Below are 23,908 nucleotides of genomic sequence, written 5' to 3'. Positions count from 1 at the left end.
TAATATTTTGCAATTTGCCTTTATAGTGAGGATCAAGGAGGCAGGCCAACCAGTAATCGTCATCGTTCATCATTTTTGTAATGCGTGTGTCCCTTTTGAGGATACGCAAGGCATAATCCGCCATGTGGGCCAAAGTTCCAGTTGTCAAATCTGCGGTTGTGCTTGGTTGAGGGGCAGTTGCAGGCAAATCTACGTCACTTGTGTCCCTCAAAAAACCAGAACCCGGCCTTGCCACGCCACCAATTTCCAGTGCCCCCGTGAAAGCTTCCTCATTAAAAATATACTCATCCCCATCATCCTCCTCATCCTCCACCTCCTCTTCGCCCGGTACCTCGTCATGTACACTGCCCTGACCAGACAATCGCTGACTGTCATCAAGGCTTTCCTCTTCCTCTGGTGCAGACGCCTGATCCTTTATGTGCGTCAAACTTTGCATCAGCAGACGCATTAGGGGGATGCTCATGCTTATTATGGCGTTGTCTGCACTAACCAGCCGTGTGCATTCCTCAAAACACTGAAGGACTTGACACATGTCTTGAATCTTCGACCACTGCACACCTGACAACTCCATGTCTGCCATCCTACTGCCTGCCCGTGTATGTGTATCCTCCCACAAAAACATAACAGCCCGCCTCTGTTCGCACAGTCTCTGAAGCATGTGCAGTGTTGAGTTCCACCTTGTTGCAACGTCTATGATTAGGCGATGCTGGGGAAGGTTCAAAGAACGCTGATAGGTCTGCATACGGCTGGAGTGTACAGGCGAACGGCGGATATGTGCGCAAAGTCCACGCACTTTGAGGAGCAGGTCGGATAACCCCGGATAACTTTTCAGGAAGCACTGCACCACCAGGTTTAAGGTGTGAGCCAGGCAAGGAATGTGTTTCAGTTGGGAAAGGGAGATGGCAGCCATGAAATTCCTTCCGTTATCACTCACTACCTTGCCTGCCTCAAGATCTACAGTGCCCAGCCACGACTGCGTTTCTTGCTGCAAGAACTCGGACAGAACTTCCGCGGTGTGTCTGTTGTCGCCCAAACACTTCATAGCCAATACAGCCTGCTGATGTTTGCCAGTAGCTGCCCCATAATGGGAGACCTGGTGTGCAACAGTGGCAGGTGCGGATGGAGTGGTTGTGCGACTGCGGTCTGTGGACGAGCTCTTGCTTCTGCAGGAGGACGACGAGGAGGAGGAGGAGGAGGAGGGGGTGCGAACGGCTACAGCCAACTGTTTCCTAGACCGTGGGCTAGGCAAAACTGTCCCAAACTTGCTGTCCCCTGTGGACCCTGAATCCACAACATTTACCCAGTGTGCCGTGATGGACACGTAACGTCCCTGGCCATGCCTACTGGTCCATGCATCTGTTGTCAGGTGCACGTTTGTGCTCACAGATTGCCTGAGTGCATGGACGATGCGCTCTTTAACATGCTGGTGGAGGGCTGGGATGGCTTTTCTGGAAAAAAAGTGTCGACTGGGTAGCTCGTAGCGTGGTACAGCGTAGTCCATCAGGTCTTTGAAAGCTTCGCTTTCAACTAACCGGTAGGGCATCATCTCTAACGAGATTAGTCTAGCTATGTGGGCGTTCAAACCCTGTGTACGCGGATGCGAGGCTAAGTACTTCCTTTTTCTAACCATAGTCTCATGTAGGGTGAGCTGGACTGGAGAGCTGGAGATCGTGGAACTAGCGGGGGTGCCGGTGGACATGGCAGACTGAGAGACGGTGGGAGATGGTATTGTTGCCGCCGGTGCCCTACATGCAGTGTTTCCTACTACGAAACTGGTGATTCCCTGACCCTGACTGCTTTGGCCTGGCAAAGAAACCTGCACAGATACAGCAGGTGGTGCGCTAAATGGTGGCCCTACACTGCCGGAAGGGATGTTGCGTTGATGACTAGCTTCATTGGCCGAGGGTGCAACAACCTTAAGGGACGTTTGGTAGTTAGTCCAAGCTTGCAAATGCATGGTGGTTAAATGTCTATGCATGCAACTTGTATTGAGACTTTTCAGATTCTGACCTCTGCTTAAGGAAGTAGAACATTTTTGACAGATGACTTTTCGCTGATCAATTGGATGTTGTTTAAAAAAATGCCAGACTGCACTCTTTCTAGCATCGGATACCTTTTCAGGCATTGCAGACTGAGCTTTAACCGGATGGCCACGCTGTCCTCCAACAGGTTTTGGCTTTGCCACGCGTTTTGGGCAAGATACGGGCCCGGCAGATGGAACCAGTGGCGATGTTGATGCCTGCTGCGGCCCCTCCTCCTCCTCTGCTTCAGAACTGCTGCCGCCTGCACCCTGTTCCCCCAATGGCTGCCAATCTGGGTCAAGAACTGGGTCATCTAATAACTCTTCTTGTAGCTCCTGCGCAACTTCGTCTGTGTCACCGTGTCGTTCGGTGGTATAGCGTTCGTGATGGGGCAACATAGTCTCATCAGGGTCTGATTCTTGATCATTACCCTGCGAGGGCAAGGTTGTGGTCTTAGTCAAAGGACAAGCATAGTAGTCTGGCTGTGGCTGTGCATCAGTGCACTCCATGTCAGAATCTACTTGTAATGGGCATGGCCTGTTAACTGTTTCACTTTCTAAGCCAGGGACGGTATGTGTAAAGAGCTCCATGGAGTAACCCGTTGTGTCGCCTGCTGCATTTTTCTCTGTAGTTGTTTTTGCTGAAGAGGACAAGGAAGTGACTTGTCCCTGACCGTGAACATCCACTAACGACGCGCTGCTTTTACATTTACCAGTTTCACGAGAGGATGCAAAAGAGCAAGAGGCTGAGTCAGCAAGATAAGCCAAAACTTGCTCTTGCTGCTCCGACTTTAAAAGCGGTTTTCCTAATCCCAGAAAAGGGAGCGTTCGAGGCCTTGTGTAGCCAGACGACGAACCTGGCTCCACAGCTACAGACTTAGGTGCAATATTTTTTTTCCCACGACCACCTGATGCTCCACCACTACCACTACCCTCATTACCAGCTGACAATGAACGCCCCCGGCCACGACCTCTTCCACTAGACTTCCTCATTGTTTTAAAAACGTAACCAAACTAACGGTATTTGTTGCAGTCACACAACTTACACGGTGAGCTATAACTTCAGTATGATTTAGCTACCCCTTTACAGGTTGGTGAGACCACAGCGAAAATCAGGCCCAATGTTACACACTCTGTTTTTAGTGGCTGCAAATGAGAGAGATGCCACACACGCAGGACTGTCACTGAGGCACAAATGTTAATATTAATGTCCCACTATTTATTTTTTTTATTTATTTTTTTTTCAGGAAGACTTTAGAAACCAAAAAAAAAAAAAAGATTTTTGCAGGGAGAATTTAGAAAACAAATGTAACAAACTATAGGCTTTCTATGGCCCACTGAGTGAGAGATGACGCACACAGGAATCAGGAGTGGCACAGAAGCCCAGAGGCCAATATTTTTCTACCAATGATTGATGTAGTTATTTTCTCTGGTAGATTTTGGAACACAAATCAAGAAAAAAAAAATAGGCTTTCTATGGACCACAATTGGAGAGAGAGACAGAGAGAGAGAGAGAGAGAGAGAGAGAGAGAGAGAGAGATGGCACACCCAGGAGTCAAGACTGGCACACAAGCATAAAGGCCAATATTAATCTCCCACGGTTTTTTTTTGTTTGTTTTTTTTTTTTTTTTTCAGGGAGACTTTAGAAAAAAAAAAATTTAAAAAAAATATGATTTTATCAGGAAGAATTTAGAAACCAAATAAAATAAAATGATTTTTTCAGGGAGAATTTAGAAAACAAATAAAACCAAAAATAGGCTTTCTATGGCCCACTGAGTGAGAGATGACGCACACAGGAGTCAGGAGTGGCACACAAGCCCAGAGGCCAATATTTTTCTACCAATGATTGATGTAGTTATTTTCTCTGGTAGATTTTGGAACTCAAATCAAGGGAAAAAAAATATAGGCTTTCTATGGACCACAATTGGAGAGAGAGAGAGAGATGGCACACCCAGGAGTCAAGACTGGCACACAAGCAGAAAGGCCAATATTAATCTCCCACTGTTTTTTTTGTTTGTTTGTTTTTTTTTTTTTTTTTTCAGGGAGACTTTAGAAAAAAAAATAATAAAAAAAATATGATTTTATCAGGAAGAATTTAGAAACCAAATAAAATAAAATGATTTTTTCAGGGAGAATTTAGAAAACAAATAAAACCAAAAATAGGCTTTCTATGGCCCACTGACTGAGAGAGAGAGATGGCACGCTCAGGACTGGCACAGATGGCACGCTCAGGACTGGCACAGAAGCCCAGAGGCCAATATTAATCTCCCTTTTTTTCTGGGAGAATTTATAAAACCCCAAAAAAAATTAAATAGGCTTTCTATGGCCCACTATTTGTGAGAGAGATGGCACGCTCAGGACTGGCACAGATGGCACGCTCACAACTGGCACACAAGCCCAGAGGCCAATATTAATCTCCCTTTTTTTCAGGGAGAATTTCTAAAACCAAAAAAAAAAAAAATTGGCTTTCTATGGCCCACTATTTGTGAGAGAGATGGCACGCTCAGGGCTGGCACAGATGGCACGCTCAGGACTGGCACACAAGCCCAGAGGCCAATATCAATCTCCCTTTTTTTCAGGGAGAATTTAGAAAACCCAAAAAAAAATTAAATAGGCTTTCTATGGCCCACTATTTGTGAGAGAGATGGCACGCTCAGGACTGGCACAGATGGCACGCTCACAACTGGCACACAAGCCCAGAGGCCAATATTAATCTCCCTTTTTTTTCAGGGAGAATTTATAAAACAACAAAAAAAATAAAATAGGCTTTCTATGGCCCACTTTTTGAGAGAGAGATGGCACACTCAGGACTGGCACACAAGCCCAAAGGCCAATATTAATCTCCCACTGTATTTTTATCAGGGAGAATTTATACACCCCACAAAAAAAAAAAATACAGAAAAATGAAAAGGCTTTCTATGGCCCACTATGTGAGAGAGATGGCACACACAGGGATGGCACTCTAGCAGAAATGCCAAATTGCCAATCTTAATCTCCCACCAAAAAAAAAAAAAAAAAAAAAACAGGGACTGTCCTACAATTACTATCTCCCTGCCTGCAGTAATCTCAGCCAGGTATGGCAGACAGCTACTATCTCCCTGCCTGCAGTAATCTCAGCCAGGTATGGCAGGCAGCAATAAGGAGTGGACTGATGCACAAATGAAATAAAAAGTGTGGACAAACAAAAAAGATAGCTGTGCAGAAAGGAAGGAACAAGAGGATTTGTGCTTTGAAAAAAGCAGTTGGTTTGCACAGCGGCGTACACACAGCAATGCAGCTATCAGGGAGCCTTCTAGGGCAGCCCAATGAGCTACAGCGCTGAGGAAAAAAAAAAAAAAATTAACTTCCACTGTCCCTGCACACCGAAGGTGGTGTTGGACAGTGCAAATCGCTGCAGCACAAGCGGTTTTGTAGTTAATGGACCCTGCCTAACGCTATCCCTGCTTCTGACGAAGCGGCAGCAACCTCTCCCTAAGCTCAGATCAGCAGCAGTAAGATGGCGGTCGGCGGGAACGCCTCTTTATAGCCCCTGTGACGTCGCAGACAGCAAGCCAATCACTGCAATGCCCTTCTCTAAGATGGTGGGGACCAGGACCTATGTCATCACGCTGCCCACACTCTGCGTTTACCTTCATTGGCTGAGAAATGGCGCTTTTCGCGTCATTGAAACGCGACTTTGGCGCGAAAGTCGCGTACCGCATGGCCGACCCCGCACAGGGGTCGGATCGGGTTTCATGAAACCCCGACTTAGCCAAAAGTCGGCGACTTTTGAAAATGTTCGACCCGTTTCGCTCAACCCTAGTCCAGAGCACTCTGGAAGAGGTTTTCATTCAGGATATATCTGGACTGGGCCGCATTCTTGTTTCTTTCAATGACTACCAGTTGTCCTGCCCCTGCAGCTGAAAAACACCCCCATAGCATGATGATGCTGCCACCACCATGTTTCACTGTTGGGATTGTATTGGGCAGGTGATGAGCAATGCCTGGTTTTCTCCACAAATACCACTTGGAATTATCACCAAAAAAAATCTATCTTCGTCTCATCAGACCAGGGAATCTAATTTCTCATAGTTTGGGAGTCCATCATGTGTTTTTTAGCAAACTGTATGCAGGCTTTCATATGTCTTGCACTGAGGAGTGGCTTCCGTCGGGCCACTCTGCCATAAAAGGCCTGACTGGTGGAGGACTGCAGTGATAGTGGACTTTGTGGAACTTTCCCCATCTCTGGAGCTCAGCCACAGTGATCTTGGGGTTCTTCTGTACCTCTCTTACCAAGGCTCTTCTCCCGCACTTGCTCAGTTTGGCTGGACGGCCAGGTCTAGGAAGACTTCCGGTGGTCCCAAACTTGGACACAACACTTAAACGGTATTAAACAGGGTTCCAGCTGCTGCAGCTCCACTGAATGGCATATCCAACACAGTAATGCAAGTAGTTTGGAGATAGCGGTTGTTCTAATCTAGGAGTGAGAATCAGGCAAAAATATTCGAAGTACAGTATACTCTATGCATTTTTAAATATTCAAATTTCTTTCTGTGGTTTTCCTGAAGAAGCAGTTGGAAAACTTTCAAATGCGTAGAGAATGAACCGCACTACCAATATTTTTGGCTGATTCTGACTCCTTGATCAGATACACACGAGCAGAGCAGGGTTACAACTAACACATCTTTAGGTTACTCTCATTGCTTCAGTTTCCATCACATGGGCAGACAGGGTTGCATTGTTGTTGCAATACAGCTGAGCTCAACAGCTGCAAACAATGTGTTTGCAAGAAGACAAATTTTATATAGCCTGTTCTGTGTTAGTTATGTGTCTCACACTGATAACTCCCACTTTAATTTAAAATAAGCTCTGGAGACAAAGTTATCTTCCAAGTAACATCCTCCCCATAGCCTGAAAGAGGTTATTTACATACAGTTAGGTCCATATATATTTGGACAGAGACAACAATTTTCTAATTTTGTTTATAGACATTACCACAAAGAATTTTAAACAAAACAATTCAGGAGCAGTTGAAGTTCAGACTTTCAGCTTTCATTTGAGGGTATCCACATTAAAATTGGATGAAGGGTTTAGGAGTTTCAGCTCCTTAACATGTGCCACCCTGTTTTTAAAGGGACCAAAAGTAATTGGACAGATTCAATAATTTTAAATAAAATGTTCATTTTTAGTACTTGGTTGAAAACCCTTTCTTGGCAATGACTGCCTGAAGTCTTGAACTCATGGACATCACCAGGCGCTGTGTTTTCTCCTTTTTGATGCTCTGCCAGGTCTTCACTGAGGTGGTTTTCAGTTTCTGTTTGTTTGTGGGCCTTTCTGTCTGAAGTTTAGTCTTTAACCAATTCCTGACCTTTGACGCATACGCTGCGTCATGAAAGTCGGTGCCATTCCGACCCATGACGCAGCGTATGCGTCATGGCGGAATCGCGTTCCTGCAGGCCGGGTGAAAGGGTTAACTGTAATTTCACCCGGCGTGCAGGGACAGGAGGAGTTGTACTTTAGCCCAGGGGGGTGGCTTCACCCCCCCGTAGCTACGATCGCTCTGATTGGCTGTTGAAAGTGAAACTGCCAATCAGAGCGATTTGTAATATTTCACCTAAAAAACTGGTGAAATATTACAATCCAGCCATGGCCGATGCTGCAATATCATCGGCCATGGCTGGAAGCACTAATGTGCCCCCACCCCACCGATCACCCCCCCCCAGCCCTTTGATCTGTGGTCCGCTCCCCTCAGTCCTGTGCTCCGCTCCCTCGTCCTCCTGTCCGCTCCCCCCGTGCTCCAATCCCACCCCCCGTGCTCCAATCCCACCCCCCTGCACTCCGATCAACCCCCCCGCACTGCGATCCACCCCCCGCACACCGATCCACCCACCCGCACACCGATCCACCCGCCCGCACACCGATCCACCCGCCTGCACACCGATCCACCCCCCCATGCTCCAATCCCTCCCCCCCGTGCTCTGACGCCCCCCCATGCCCTGATCTCCCCCCCCTTATACTTACCGAGCCTCCCGGGGTCCGTCCGTCTTCTCTCCTGGGCGCCGCCATCTTCCAAGATGGCGGGCGCATGCGCAGTGCGCCCGCCGAATCTGCCGGCCGGCAGATTCGTTCCAGAGTGAATTTTGATCACTGTGATAAAACCTCACAGTGATCAAAATAAAAAAAAAAACAGTAAATGACCCCCCCCTTTGTCACCCCCATAGGTAGGGACAATAATAAAATAAAGAATTTCCCCCCCCCCCCACTAAGGTTGGAGTTAGAACTAGGGTTAGGGTTAGGAGTAGGGTTAGGGTTAGGGGTAGGGTTAGGGGTAGGGTTAGGGGTAGGGTTAGGGTTATTGTTAGGGTTAGGGGTAGGAGTAGGGTTAGGGGTAGGGTTAGGAATGTGCACACGTATTCTGGTCCTCTGCGGATTTTTCCGCAGCGGATTTCATAAATCCGCAGTGATAAACCGCTGTGGATTTATCGCGGATTTACCGCGGTGTTTCTGCGCATTTCACTGCGGTTTTACAACTGCGATTTTCTATTTGAGCAGTTGTAAAACCGCTGCGGAATCCGCACAAAGAAGCGACATGCTGCGGAATGTAAACCTCTGCGTTTACGTGCAGTTTTTCTGCAGCATGTGTACAGCGATTTTTGTTTCCCATAGGTTTACATGGAACTGTAAACTCATGGGAAACTGCTGCGGATCCGCAGCGTTTTCCGCAGCGTGTGCACATACCTTTAGAATTAGGCTATGTGCACACGGTGCGGATTTGGCTGCGGATCCGCAGCGGATTGGCCGCTGCGGATCCGCAGCAGAGTTCCATCAGGTTTACAGTACCATGTAAACATATGGAAAACCAAATCCGCTGTGCCCATGGTGCGGAAAATACCGTGCAGAAACGCTGCATTGTATTTTCCGCAGCATGTCAATTCTTTGTGCGGATTCCGCAGCGTTTTACACCTGTTCCTCAATAGGAATCCGCAGGTGAAATCAGCACAAAAAACACTGGCAATCCACGGTAAATCCGCAGGTAAAACGCAGTGCCTTTTACCCGCGGATTTTTCAGAAATGGTGCTGAAAAATCTCACACTAATCCGCAACGTGGGCACATAGCCTTAGGGTTAGGGTTGGGTTGGAATTAGGGTTGTGGTTAGGGTTAGGGGTGTGTTGGGGTTAGGGTTGTGGTTAGGGGTGTGTTGGGGTTAGGGTTGTGATTAGGGTTACGGCTACAGTTGGGATAAGGGTTAGGGGTGTGTTGGAGTTAGAATTGAGGGGTTTCCACTGTTTAGGCACATCAGGGGTCTCCAAACGCAACATGGCGCCACCATTGATTCCAGCCAATCTTGTATTCAAAAAGTCAAATGGTGCTCCCTCACTTCCGAGCCCCGATGTGTGCCCAAACAGTGGTTTACCCCCACATATGGGGTACCAGCATACTCAGGACAAACTGCGCAACAATTACTGGGGTCCAATTTCTCCTGTTACCCTTGAGAAAATAAAAAATTGCTTGCTAAAACATCATTTTTGAGGAAAGAAAAATGATTTTTTATTTTCACGGCTCTGCGTTGTAAACGTCTGTGAAGCATTTGGGGGTTCAAAGTGCTCACCACATATCTAGATAAGTTCCTTGGGGGGTCTAATTTACAAAATGGGGTAACTTGTGGGGGGTTTCTACTGTTTAGGCACACCAGGGGCTCTGCAAACGCAACGTGATGTCTGCAGACCATTCCATCAAAGTCTGCATTTCAAAAGTCACTACTTCCCTTCTGAGCCCCGACGTGTGCCCAAACAGTGGTTTACCCCCACACATCGGGTATCAACGTACTCAGGAGAAACTGGACAACAACTTTTGGGGTCCAGTTTCTCCTGTAACCCTTGGGAAAATAAAAAATTCTGGGCTAAAAAATTATTTTTGAGGAAAGAAAACGTATTTATTATTTTCACGGCTCTGCGTTATAAACTTCTGTGAAGCACTTGGGGGTTGAAAGTGCTCACCACATATCTAGATAAGTTCCTCTCGGGGTCTAGTTTCCAAAATAGGGTCACTTGTGGGGGGTTTCTACTGTTTAACCACATCAGGGGCTCTGCAAACGCAACGTGACGCCTGTAGAGCATTCCATCAAAGTCTGCATTTCAAAACGTCACTACTTCAATTCCAAGCCCCGGCATGTGCCCAAACAGTAGTTTACCCCCACATATGGGGTATCACCGTACTCAGGAGAAACTGGACAACAAATATTGGTGTCAAATTTCTCCTGTTACCCTTGGGAAAATTAAAAAATTCTGGGCTAAAAAATTATTTTTGAGGAAAGAAAACGTATTTATTATTTTCACTGCTCTGTGTTATAAACTTCTGTGAAGCACTTGGGGGTTCAAAGTGCTCACCTCACATCTAGATAAGTTCCTTTCGGGGTCTAGTTTCCAAAATGGGGTCACTTGTGGGGGGTTTCTACTGTTCAGCCACACCAGGGGCTCTGCAAATGCAACGTGATGCCCGCAGAGCATTCCATCAAAGTCTGCATTTCAAAACGTCACTACTTCACTTCCGAGCCCCAGCATGTGCCCAAACAGTGGTTTACCCCCACATATGGGGTATCAGCGTACTCAGGAGAAACTGGACAACAACTTTTGGGGTCAAATTTCTCCTGTTACCCTTGGGAAAATAAAAAATTGCGGGCTAAAATATCATTTTTGAGAAAATAAATTTTTATTTTCATGGCTCTGCGTTATAAACTTCTGTGAAGCACTTGAGGGTTCAAAGTGCTCACCACACATCTAGATTAGTTCCATTGGGGGTCTAGTTTCCAAAATGGGGTCATTTGTTGGGGATCTCCAATGTTTAGGCACACAGGGGCTCTCCAAACGCGACATGGTGTCCGCTAATGATTGGAACTAATTTTCCATTTAAAAAGCCAAATGGTGTGCCTTCCCTTCTGAGCCCTGCCGTGCGCCCAAACAGTGGTTTTCCCCCACATATGGGGTATCTGCGTACTCAGAACAAACTGGACAACCAAATTTGTGGTCCAATTTCTCCTATTACCGTTGGCAAAATAGGAAATTCCAGGCTAAAAAATCATTTTTGAGGAAAGAAAAATTATTTTTTATTTTCATGGCTCTGCGTTATAAACTTCTGTGAAGCACCTGGGGGTTTAAAGTGCTCAGTATGTATCTAGGTAAGTTCCTTGGGGGGTCTAGTTTCCCAAAATGGGGTCACCTGTGGGGGAGCTCCAATGCATAGGCACACCGGGGCTCTCCAAACGCGACATGGTGTCCGCTAACAATTGGAGCTAATTTTCCATTCAAAAGTCAAAAGGCGCGCCTTCCCTTCCGAGCCCTGCCGTGTGCCCAAACAGTGGTTTACCCCCACATATGAGGTGTCGGCGTACTCGGGAGAAATTGCCCAACAAATTTTAGGATCTATTTAATCCTATTGCCTATGTGAAAATGAAAAAATTGAGGCGAAAAGAATTTTTTTGTGAAAAAAAAGTACTTTTTCATTTTTACGGATCAATTTGTGAAGCACCTGAGGGTTTAAAGTGCTCACTAGGCATCTAGATAAGTTCCTTGGGGGGTCCAGTTTCCAAAATGGGGTCACTTGTGGGGAAGCTCCAATTTTTAGGCACACGGGGGCTCTCCAAATGTGACATGGTGTCCGCTAAAGAGTGCAGCCAATTTTTCATTCAAAAAGTCAAATGGCGCTCCTTCCCTTCCAAGCCCTGCCGTGCGCCCAAACAGTGGTTTACCCCCACATATGAGGTATCAGCGTACTCAGGACAAATTGGACAACAACTTTCGTGGTTCAGTTTCTCCTTTTACCATTGGGAAAATAAAAAAATTGTTGCTGAAAGATCATTTTTGTGACTAAAAAGTTAAATGTTCATTTTTTCCTTCCATGTTGCTTCTGCTGCTGTGAAGCAACTGAAGGGTTAATAAACTTCTGGAATGTGGTTTTGTGCACCTTGAGGGGTGCAGTTTTTAGAATGGTGTCACTTTTGGGTATTTTCAGCCATATAGACCCCTCAAACTGACTTCAAATGTGAGGTGGTCCCTAAAAAAAATGGTTTTGTAAATTTCGTTGTAAAAATGAGAAATCGCTGGTCAAATTTTAACCCTTATAACTTCCTAGCAAAAAAAAATTTTGTTTCCAAAATTGTGCTGATGTAAATTAGACGTGTGGGAAATGTTATTTATTAACTATTTTGTGTCACATAACTCTCTGGTTTAACAGAATAAAAATTCAAAATGTGAAAATTGCAAAATTTTCAAAATTTTCGCCAAATTTCCGTTTTTATCACAAATAAACACAGAATTTATTGACCTAAATTTACCACTAACATGAAGCCCAATATGTCATGAGAAAACAATCTCAGAATCGCTAGGATCCGTTGAAGCGTTCCCGAGTTATTACCTCATAAAGGGACACTGGTCAGAATTGCAAAAAATGGCAAGGTCTTTAAGGTCAAAATAGGCTGGGTCATGAAGGGGTTAACAAGTGAAATGCATGCTCAATTGGGTTGAGATCAGGTGACTGACTTGGCCATTCAAGAATATTCCACTTCTTTGCTTTAATAAACTCCTGGGTTGCTTTGACTTTATGTTTTGGGTCACTGTCCATCTGTAGTATGAAACGACGACCCATCAGATTTGCTGCATTTGGCTGGATCTGAGCACACAGTATGGCTCTGAATACCTCAGAATTAATTCGGCTGCTTCTGTCCTGTGTCACATCATCAATAAACACTAGTTTACCCAGTGCCACTGGCAGCCATGCATGCCCACGCCATCACACTGCCTCCGCCGTGTTTTACAGATGATGTGGTATGCTTTGGATCATGAGCTGTACCACGCCTTCTCCATACTTTTCTCTTTCCATCATTCTGGTAGAGGTTGATCTTGGTTTCATCTGTCCAAAGAGTGTTATTCCAGAACTGTGCTGACTTTTTAAGAAGTTTTTAGCAAAGTCCAGTCTAGCCTTTTTATTCTTGATGCTTATGAGTGGCTTGCACCGTTCAGTGAACCCTCTGTATTTACTTTCATGCAGTCTTCTCTTTATGGTAGATTTGGATATTGATACGCCGACCTCCTGGAGAGTGTTGGTCACTTGGTTGGCTGTTGTGAAGGGGTTTCTCTTCACCATGGAGATTATTCTGCGATCATCCACCACTGTTGTCTTCCGTGGATGCCCAGGGCTTTTTGCATTGATGAGTTCACCAGTGCTTTCTTTCTTTCTCAGGATGTACCAAACTGTAGATTTTGCCACTCCTAATATTTTAGCAATTTCTCGGATGGGTTTTTTCTGTTTTCACAACTTAAGGATGGCTTGTTTCACCTGCATAGAGAGCTCCTTTGACCGCATGTTTACTTCACAGCAAAACCTTCCAAATGCAAGCACCCCACCTCAAATCAACTCCAGGCCTTTTATCTGCTTTATTGAGAATGACATAACGAATGGATTGCCCACACCTGTCCATGAAATAGCATTGGAGTCAATTGTCCAATTACTTTTGGTCCCTTTAACCCCTTCATGACCATGGGATTTTTCATTTTTCCGTGTTCGTTTTTCACTCCCCTCCTTCCCAGAGCCATAACTTTTTTATTTTTCCGTCAATTTGGCCATGTGAGGGCTTATTTTTGGCGGGACGAGTTGTACTTTTGAACGACATCATTGGTTTTAGCATGTCGTGTACTAGAAAACGGGAAAAAAATTCCAATTGCGTTGAAATTGCAAAAAAAGTGCAATCCCACACTTGTTTTTTGTTTGGCTTTTTTGCTAGGTTCACTAAATGCTAAAACTGACCTGACATTATGATTCTCCAGGTCAGTACGAGTTCATAGACACCTAACATGACTAGGTTATTTTTTATCTAGGTGGTGAAAAAAAATTCCAAACTTTGCTAAAAAAAAAAAAAAATTTGCGCCATTTTCCGATACTCGTAGCGTCTCCATTTTTCGTGATCTGGGGTCGGTTGAGGGCTTATTTTTTGCGTGCCGAGATGACGTTTTTAATGATAGCATTTCGGTGCAGATACGTTCTTTTGATCGCCCGTTATTGCATTTTAATGCAATGTCGCGGCGACCTAAAAAACGTAATTCTGGCGTTTCGAATTTTTTTCTCGCTACGCCGTTTAGCGATCAGGTTATTGCTTTTTTTTAGTTGATAGATCGGGCGATTCTGAGCGCAGCGATACCAAATATGTGTACATTTGATTTTTTTTTTATTGATTTATTTTGATTGGGGCGAAAGGGGGGTGATTTAAACTTTTATATTTTTTTTATTTTTTTCACATTTTTTTTTACTTTTTTTTTTTACTTTTGCCATGCTTCAATAGCCTCCATGGGAGGCTAGAAGCAGGCACAACGCGATCGGCTCTGCTACATAGCAGCGATCTGCTGATCGCTGCTATGTAGCAGAAATGCAGGTGTGCTGTGAGCGCCGACCACAGGGTGGCGCTCACAGCGACAGGCAATCAGTAACCATAGAGGTCTCAAGGACCTCTATGGTTACAATGGAGATGCATCGACGACCCCCGATCATGTGACGGGGGTCGGCGATGCCGTCATTTCCGGCCGCCCGGCCGGATGCGGTAGTTAAATGCCGCTGTCTGCGATTGACAGCGGCATTTAACTAGTTAATAGGTGCGGGCAGATCGCGATTCTGCCCGCACCTATTGCGGGCACATGTCAGCTGTTCAAAACAGCTGACATGTCCCGGCTTTGATGCGGGCTCACCGCCGGAGCCCGGCATCAAAGCGGGGCTTCTGACCTCGGACGTACTATCCCGTCCGAGGTCAGAAAGGGGTTAAAAACAGGGTGGCACATGTTAAGGAGCTGAAACTCCTAAACCCTTCATCCAGCTAATGAAAGCTGAAAGTCTGAACTTCAACTGCATCTGAATTGTTTTGTTTAAAATTCATCGTGGTAATGTCTATAACCAAAATTGGAAAAATGTTGTCTCTGTCCAAATATATATGAACCTAACTGTATAAGAGAAAAGTGGATTTCTCTGGAATAAGACATCAGATCACAGATATCAATGTATGATTTTATTCAGCTTCTTATGACCTACAGTATATGCCCATATAGATAGCTTAGGAAGATTGATCCTTCTGACAGATGCCCTTTAACTGACTCTGAGAAGTCAAACATTGTTACAAGTCTTAAAGATGGCTGCAGCATTCTTAAAATTGCTAAGATATTGGGGCATAATCATGGAACCACCAAAAGTTTTATTGCAAATTCAACAGGGTGGCAACAACCATGTTAAGAAAAAACCCACAAATTAACTGCCAAAAAATTGAGAAGAATGAAATGTGAAGAGACCAGGGACCCATTACCCTCCAGTGCTGTCATATTACAGAACTGCAACCTTCCTGGAGGACCCAAAAGTACAACGTGCTCAGTGCTAAGAGACATGGCCAATGTAAGGGAGGCTGAAACCCGATCACCACTGAACGAGACACAGACATGGAAATGTCAAGCCTGGGCCAAGAAATACAGTATGTGAAAACTGATTTTCAAAGACTTTACGGACTGATGAGATAAAAATGACTATTGACAGACCAGATGGATGAGTCCAGTGCTGGATCAGTAACAAGCTTAGAACCCCACTTTGAATCAGGCCCCCGGGAAGGTGGAGGTAAGGTACTGCTATAGTACTGGTTATTTAAAATAAGCTAGTTGGAGTTTTTTGGGTTGAACTGAAACTCAAAATCAACTCTCAATGTAACAGACAGTTTTTATAAGACTCTTTCTTCAAGTAGAAGTAAAAAGTCTGCATCTTTCAAAAAATGATGATTAATATGCAGAACAATGCTCCTTTTCATGAATCATAGTCTCCTGTGCTTGGCTGCCAGGAAAGGTCTTAAAGATGAAAGAATAATTGTGGGCCCTTCTTTAATAGAAAATTTACAGTGAAGGTAAACATTACACCTCTCTACTTTGCCTGCCAGGCTGTGGTTGGTGCTGCCCAAAAAGTTGATTGTCAATTAAGAAACTGACAGACTTCACGGAGAAAGGCTCATGACTGGTATTGAATGGCAGCTACATTGGTCACTGATATTTTTAAAAAATGTATTTTTGAACATTTTGAGTTGTTTGGTTATTATTCTGTCTTTAACAGATAAAAATAATTAAGATGCAAATATTTACATTTTCATTTATTTTCAGAATAATTCATAACAATTCTGCAAGCTAATAATTGCCCTATAATTATGCTCATATATATATTATCCTAAGAGAGAGAAAACCTAATTTTTACATTGGTAAATATGTAGGTTTGTTAACCTTTTGGATTCACCGATAGCACTTTACTTGTTCAATAATAAAATGAATCATCAAAAATACAAATTGCCTTATAATTGTGCACAAAGTGTAGATCTGCAGGTGAATAATTTCATTTAGGATATAATTGGCCTATTCTATCCACTTAGTATTTTTATGTAGCATTGCTTGCTAACAAATACGTACAAATATTATTTCCAATATGTCCGAGGGTCAAGATCCTAGCAACACAAAAAGTTATACCAACCTGGTTCGATGCATCTCATGAACAATTGGAACCATGGTTGAATAACCTCATTGGTGGGTTGAGTAACATTTTCAGCTTTTTGCTTTAGTGATTTTAACTATGCATAAAATTTTAGCTAAAAAATTATTTATGCTGAAAATCCCCATTGCTTAAAAAGTAAATTTAAAGAGAAAAATAATATATTGTGGAGGTGCACAATGGTATTTATCCTTTTTATTAAAATATCAAATACTAATTAGCATAAATTACTTGTTTTACCACTTACCATGAATACTATCAATATAGAAAACAAATCACTGCATGTACATACCAAGACACACAGGTGGTTTGCCCCATTTTCCATCTTGACATTGGATCATTTCTTGGCCGTAAACTGCAAAGTACGGTTGACACTTGTATGTCACTGATGAACCAGAATCATAAGTGTTATTCACAGGTTCTGTGATATGTCCATAGAGTATTTGTGGAGGTCTGCCACATGGTTTCATTGCTGAAATAAATGGAAAACATGAAATTTGCTAGATTTAAGAACAAAATGAAAGTAGATGCCAGTTAAACAGGAGTAGAATCAAGCTGTCATTTAACAATTTTTGCCAGTCTTGGGCCACATTTTCAGGCTGTTGGTGGTCCCCTTCATCCCTCTAACCCCGAATGCTTTTGTAAATTGCTGAAAGCAGCTTGAATTTTTTTGCCACAAAACAGATGTATGCAAACAATGCAAATCACCTAATAATTCTCAATGTTCTATTAATTTTCAGATCTTTGATAGGTCCCGTAGTAGACTATGGACTGAGCAGATTGACTTAACTTATCACAGCACAGTGACATATTTATATACAAGACATAATTACTACTATAATAATCATTCTATAATAATATACTACCCCGATTATGTAAGAAAAGATATAACATAATTAGAGCATCTCTAATTCGTTTTTTATCTTCATCCACTTACCTAATAGAGTATATTTTTAAGCCTAATACTATGAAGACTTGCACTCAGCCAGCTTTTATCTTTTGAGCCAGTGTCCTGCACTTTTGGTAGAAATATGTTTCTTTCAATACACTGTAGCTTTATGATACATATTGTGATAAATTGGCTAATTATCCAGTGTAAAGCTGGATTAATTGGGATGATTCAGTTATTAAGAAATCATTCACATGTTATAAAAGTTCGGATTGGGATGGTTGCTTGAATCATATTACAAAAACAGCATTTATATCAATAACACACAGCGGGCATATACAGGTCCTTCTCAAAAAATTAGCATATAGTGTTAAATTTCATTATTTACCATAATGTAATGATTACAATTAAACTTTCATATATTATAGATTCATTATCCACCAACTGAAATTTGTCAGGTCTTTTATTGTTTTAATACTGATGATTTTGGCATACAACTCCTGATAACCCAAAAAACCTGTCTCAATAAATTAGCATATCAAGAAAAGGTTCTCTAAACGACCTATTACCCTAATCTTCTGATTCAACTAATTAACTCTAAACACATGCAAAAGATACCTGAGGCTTTTATAAACTCCCTGCCTGGTTCATTACTCAAAACCCCCATCATGGGTAAGACTAGCGACCTGACAGATGTCAAGAAGGCCATCATTGACACCCTCAAGCAAGAGGCTAAGACCCAGAAAGAAATTTCTCAACAAATAGGCTGTTCCCAGAGTGCTGTATCAAGCCACCTCAATGGTAAGTCTGTTGGAAGGAAACAATGTGGCAGAAAACGCTGTACAACGAGAAGAGGAGACCGGACCCTGAGGAAGATTGTGGAGAAGGACCGATTCCAGACCTTGGGGAACCTGAGGAAGCAGTGGACTGAGTCTGGTGTGGAAACATCCAGAGCCACCGTGCACAGGCGTGTGCAGGAAATGGGCTACAGGTGCCGCATTCCCCAGGTAAAGCCACTTTTGAACCATAAACAGCGGCAGAGGCGCCTGACCTGGGCTACAGAGAAGCAGCACTGGACTGTTGCTAAGTGGTCCCAAGTACTTTTTTCTGATGAAAGCAAATTTTGCATGTCATTCGGAAATCAAGGTGCCAGAGTCTGGAGGAAGACTGGGGAGAAGGAAATGCCAAAATGCCTGAAGTCCAGTGTCAAGTACCCACAGTCAGTGACGGTGTGGGGTGGCATGTCAGCTGCTGGTGTTGGTCCACTGTGTTTCATCAAGGGCAGGGTCAATGCAGCTAGCTATCAGGAGGTTTTGGAGCACTTCATGCTTCCATCGGCTGAAATGCTTTATGGAGATGAAGATTTCATTTTTCAGCACGACCTGGCACCTGCTCACAGTGCCAAAACCACTGGTAAATGGTTTACTGACCATGGTATTACTGTGCTCAATTGGCCTGCCAACTCTCCTGACCTGAACCCCATAGAGAATCTGTGGGATATTGTGAAGAGAAAGTTGAGAGACGCAAGACCCAACACTCTGGATGAGCTTAAGGCCACTATTGAAGCATCCTGGGCCTCCATAACATCTCAGCAGTGTCACAGGCTGATTGCCTCCATGCCACGCCGCATTGAAGCAGTCATTTCTGCCAAAGGATTCCCGACCAAGTATTGAGTGCATAACTGAACATTATTATTTGATGGCTTTTTTCTTTGTTATTAAAAAACACTTTTATTTGATTGGATGGGTGAAATATGCTAATTTATTGAGACAGGTTTTTTGGGTTATCAGGAGTTGTATGCCAAAATCATCAGTATTAAAACAATAAAAGACCTGACAAATTTCAGTTGGTGGATAATGAATCTATAATATATGAAAGTTTAATTGTAATCATTACATTATGGTAAATAATGAAATTTAACACTATATGCTAATTTTTTGAGAAGGACCTGTAGATAAAGCCCAAGGAAGGGTATACAGGTGCTTCTCACAAAATTAGAATATCATCAAAAAGTTAATTTATTTCATTTCTTCAATACAAAAAGTGAAACTCATATATTATATAGCGTCAATAGAAACAGAGTGATCTATTTCAAGTGTTTATTTCTGTTAATGTTGATGATTATGGTTTATAGCCAATGAAAACCCAAAAGTCATTATCTCAGTAAATTAGAATACTTTATAACACCAGCTTGAAAAAGGATTTTAAAATCCAAAATGTTGGCCTACTGAAAAGTATGTTCAGTAAATGCAGTCAATACTTGGTCTGGGCTAGTTTGGTATCAATTACTGCATCAATGCGGCATAGCATAGATGCGATCAGCCTGTGGTACTGCTGAGGTGTTATGGAAGCCCAGGTTGCTCGATTAGCAGCCTTCAGCTCATCTGCATTGTTGAGTCTGGTGTCTCTCATCCTCCTCTTGACAATACCTCGCACCTCCGTCTCCAAGACTTCTCTCGTGCTGCGCCACCTGTCTGGAATGCACTTCCCCAGATGATCAGACTGATACCTAGCCCCGACCAATTCAAGTGCGCCTTGAAAATCCATCTCTTCAAACAAGCCGACCACATCAACTACTCAGTAAACTAACTTTGCCCTGTTCCCTCCTTCCAAATATTATTCTGAATCTGCACCCTACTATTCATCTGTCTCCACACCCTCCATGCACACGATAACTGCACTTGATACTTGACTATTGCACTTAAACACACGGGCTGATGACCGGATCATGCAGCTTTATACAGAATGAAAATTCCTAGTTATTATAATTGCCATACCTGAAATAACAAGCACTTTTCACCTATTGTGTCCCCCCCCCCCCATTTCCTTGTAGATTGTAAGCTTGCGAGCAGGGACCTCACTCCTAATGTCACTGTTTAAATTGACTTAACTAGTATTGAATTTATTGTCTGTACATGTCCCCGCTTAATTGTAAAGTGCTGCGGAATATGTTGGTGCTATATAAATAAAAATTATTCTTCTTCTTATTATAATTATTATTACTACCCCATAGATTCTCTATGGGGTTAAGGTCAGGAGCGTTTTGCTGGCCTATCCAGCACAGTGATACTGTTGTTTTTAAACCAGGTTTTGGTACTTTTGGCAGTGTGGACAGGTGCCAAGTCCTGCTGGAGAATGAAATTTCCAACTCCAAAAAGCTTGTCGGCAGAGGGAAGCATGAAGTGCTCTAAAATTTCCTGGTAGATGGTTGCACTGACTTTGGTCTTGATAAAACACAGTGGACCTACACCAAAGCAATACAATTCCTTACCAAATACAATAAAAATACTAAATATAAACAGGAATATAAAAATTCAAAATAGAGGAAAACAGTGACTGCTAACAAATGATGAATGGCAGACCATTCGGAGAGCTGAGAAATCAACAAGGAACCCGAATCGTGGAAATCAAAAAAATAATAAAAATAAGAAAAGAATAACTATGTATCTCAATAAAATTATCATAAACAGTGCAAAAGCATAATGAAGTATAAAATGCCGTTATTGAATTTTATTTGGCAAAAAAGGCACTAATGAAGTGTGCCTGTACTTGGAGATCAATAAAATAATATACTTTAAAAATACATATATAAAGTTCATGGAGGAAATCATCAGCAAAAATGATCAATTAATGGAACCATGACGCGCAAAACAGTGCATTCAAGAACATATGTTAGAATATATATGTGTATGGACATGTGTAAAAAGACAAGCAGGTAACAATATATGTGCAAACATGCGAAAAAAGTGCACAAGTGTAAGGAAAATATGTACTAAATCTAGTATAAGGTGAAAAATAGAAAAAACAATGGTCCAATCGGGAAACACACAAATATAGGGGATATGGTATATGTGCATGTGTCCCCAAAACACATAGTGACCACCAAAGGTTCAATATAGAACAATAATGTATAATATACAGTTTTATGAAAAAGTTTGGGCACCCCTATTAATCTTTAGCTTAATGTTTTATAAAAATTGTTTTTTTTTGCAACAGCTATTTCAGTTTTATATATCTAATAATTGTTGGACACAGTAATGTTTCAAACAAAATTTGACAGGTGCATAAGTATGGGCACCCCACCAGAAAAGTGACATTAATATTTAGTAGATCCTCCTTTTGCAAAAATAACAGCCTCTAGTCGCTTCCTGTAGCTTTTAATGAGTTCCTGGATCCTGGATGAAGGTATTTTTGGCCATTCCTCCTTACAAAACAATTCCAGTTCAGTTAAGTTTGATGGTTGCCGAGCATGGACAGCCCTCTTCAAATGATCGCACAGATGTTCAATGATATTCAGGTCTGGGGACTGGGATGGCCATTCCAGAACAGTGTAATTGTTCCTCTGCATGAATGCCTGAGTAGATTTGGAGCGGTGTTTTAGATCATTGTCTTGCTGAAAGATCCATCCCCTGCGTAACTTCAACTTTGTCACTGATTCATGAACATTATTGTCAAGAATCTGCTGATACTGAGAGGAATCCATGTGTCCCTCAACTTTAACAAGATTCCCGGTGCTGGCATTGGCCACACAGCCCCAAAGCATGATGGAACCTCCACCAAATTTTACTGTGGGTAGCAAGTGTTTTTCTTGGAATACTGTGTTTTTTGGCCGCCATGCATAACGCCTTTTTGTATGACCAAACAACTCAATCTTGGTTTCATCAGTCCACAGGACCTTCTTCCAAAAAGAAATTGGCTTCTCCAAAAGTGCTTTTGCATACCTCAGCCGACTCTTTTTGTGGCGTGCTTGCAGAAACGGCTTCTTTCGCATCACTCTCCCATACAGCTTCTTCTTGTGCAAAGTGCGTTGTATAGTTGACCGATGCGCAGTGACACCATCTGCAGCAAGTTGATACTGCAGCTCTCTGGAGGTGGTCTGAGGATTGTCCTTGACTGATCTCACCATTCTTCTTCTTTGCCTTTCTGATGTTTTTCTTGGCCTGCCACGTCTGGCCTTAACAAGAACTGTACCTGTGTTCTTCCATTTCCTTACTATGTTCCTCACAGTGGAAATTGACAGGTTAAATCTCTGAGACAGCTTTTTGTATCCTTCCCCTGAACAACTATGTTGAATAATCTTTGTTTTCAGATCATTAGACAGTTGTTTTGAGGAGCCCATGATGCCACTCTTCAGAGGAGATTCAAACAGGAGAACAACTTGCAAGTGGACACTTTAAGTAGCTTTTCTCATGATTGCATACACCTGGCTATGAAGTTCAAAGCTCAATGAGGTTAGAAAACCAAAAAAAGTGCTTTAGTAAGTCAGTAAAAAGTAGGTAGGAGTATTTAAAACAAGAACATAAGGGTGCCCATACTTATGCACCTGTCAAATTTTGTTTGAATGCAGATTGCACATTTTCTGTTAGTACAATAAACCTCATTTCAAGGTAGAAACATTACTGTGTCCAACAGTTATTAGATATATGAAACTGAATTAGCTGTTGCAAAAAAAACAATTTTTATAAAATATTAAGCTTAAGATTAATAGGGGTGCCCAAACTTTTTCATATAACTGTATACCTTCAAGGGTCCGTTCCTCCAAGTACAGCGCACCCCAGCAGATGACATGGCTCCCCAAACCATTACTGGCTGTAGAAATTTCACACTAGAGCTCAAGAAGCTTGGATTTTGTGCTGTGCCTCTCCACTCTTCCTCCAGACCCTGGAACCTTGATTTCCAAATGAAATACAACATTTACTTTCGTCTGAAAACAATACCTTGGACCACTGAGCAACAGTCCACCTCTTTTTCTCCTTGGCCCAGGTAAGACGCTTGTGGCGTTGTTTAGTGGTCATGAGTTGATGACACAATGAATGTGACACTTGTAGCCCATGTCCTGGATTTGTCTCTGTGTGGTGGCTCTTGAAGCAATGACTCCAGCAGCAGGCCACTGCTTGTAAATCTCCCCCAACATTTTGAATGGCCTTTTCTTAACAATTCTTTCAAGGCTGCGGTTATCCCGGTTGCTTGTGTATCGTTATCTACAACACATTTTCCTTCCACTCACCTTTCCATTAATTTGCTTGGATACAGCACTCTGTGAACAGCCAGCTTCTTTAGCAATTAAGTTTTGTTGCTTAACCTCCTTGTGGAGTGTATCAATGACTGCCTTCTGGACATACAGTACAGACCAAAAGTTTGGACACACCTTCTCATTTAAAGATTTTTCTGAATTTTCATGACTATAAAAATTGTACATTCACACGGAAGGCATCAAAACTATGAATTAACACATGTGGAATTATATTCTTAACAAAACAGTGTGAAACAACTGAAATTATGTCTTATATTCTAGGTTCTTCAAAGTAGCCACCTTTTGCTTTGATGACTGCTTTGCACACTCTTGGCATTCTCTTGATGAGCTTCATGAGGTAGTCACCGGAAATGGTCTTGCAACAATCTTGAAGGAGTTCCCAGAGATGCTTAGCACTTGTTGGCCCTTTTGCCTTCACTCTGCGGTCCAGCTCACGCC

The 23,908-nt window shown here is 42.8% G+C and overlaps 1 protein-coding gene across 4 annotated transcripts in view; it reads right to left on the bottom strand.

Moving 5' to 3' along the window:
• LOC138647924 (complement factor H-like) overlaps positions 1-23,908 on the bottom strand; it is a 258,431-nt gene that overhangs the window by 73,144 nt on the left and 161,379 nt on the right. For all 4 annotated transcript variants that reach the window (XM_069737291.1, XM_069737288.1, XM_069737289.1 and 1 more), the window contains one exon: positions 16,840-17,019. In XM_069737291.1, coding sequence (XP_069593392.1) covers positions 16,840-17,019 — 180 coding nt within the window. The remainder of the gene's footprint in view (positions 1-16,839; positions 17,020-23,908) is intronic.

The sequence above is a fragment of the Ranitomeya imitator genome, chromosome 8, assembly GCF_032444005.1.
Source record: "Ranitomeya imitator isolate aRanImi1 chromosome 8, aRanImi1.pri, whole genome shotgun sequence".
In the NCBI taxonomy this organism is placed as follows: Eukaryota; Metazoa; Chordata; class Amphibia; order Anura; family Dendrobatidae; genus Ranitomeya; species Ranitomeya imitator.
Note: the sequence above shows the minus strand (reverse complement) of the source record. Positions and strands in the feature narration are given on the sequence as shown.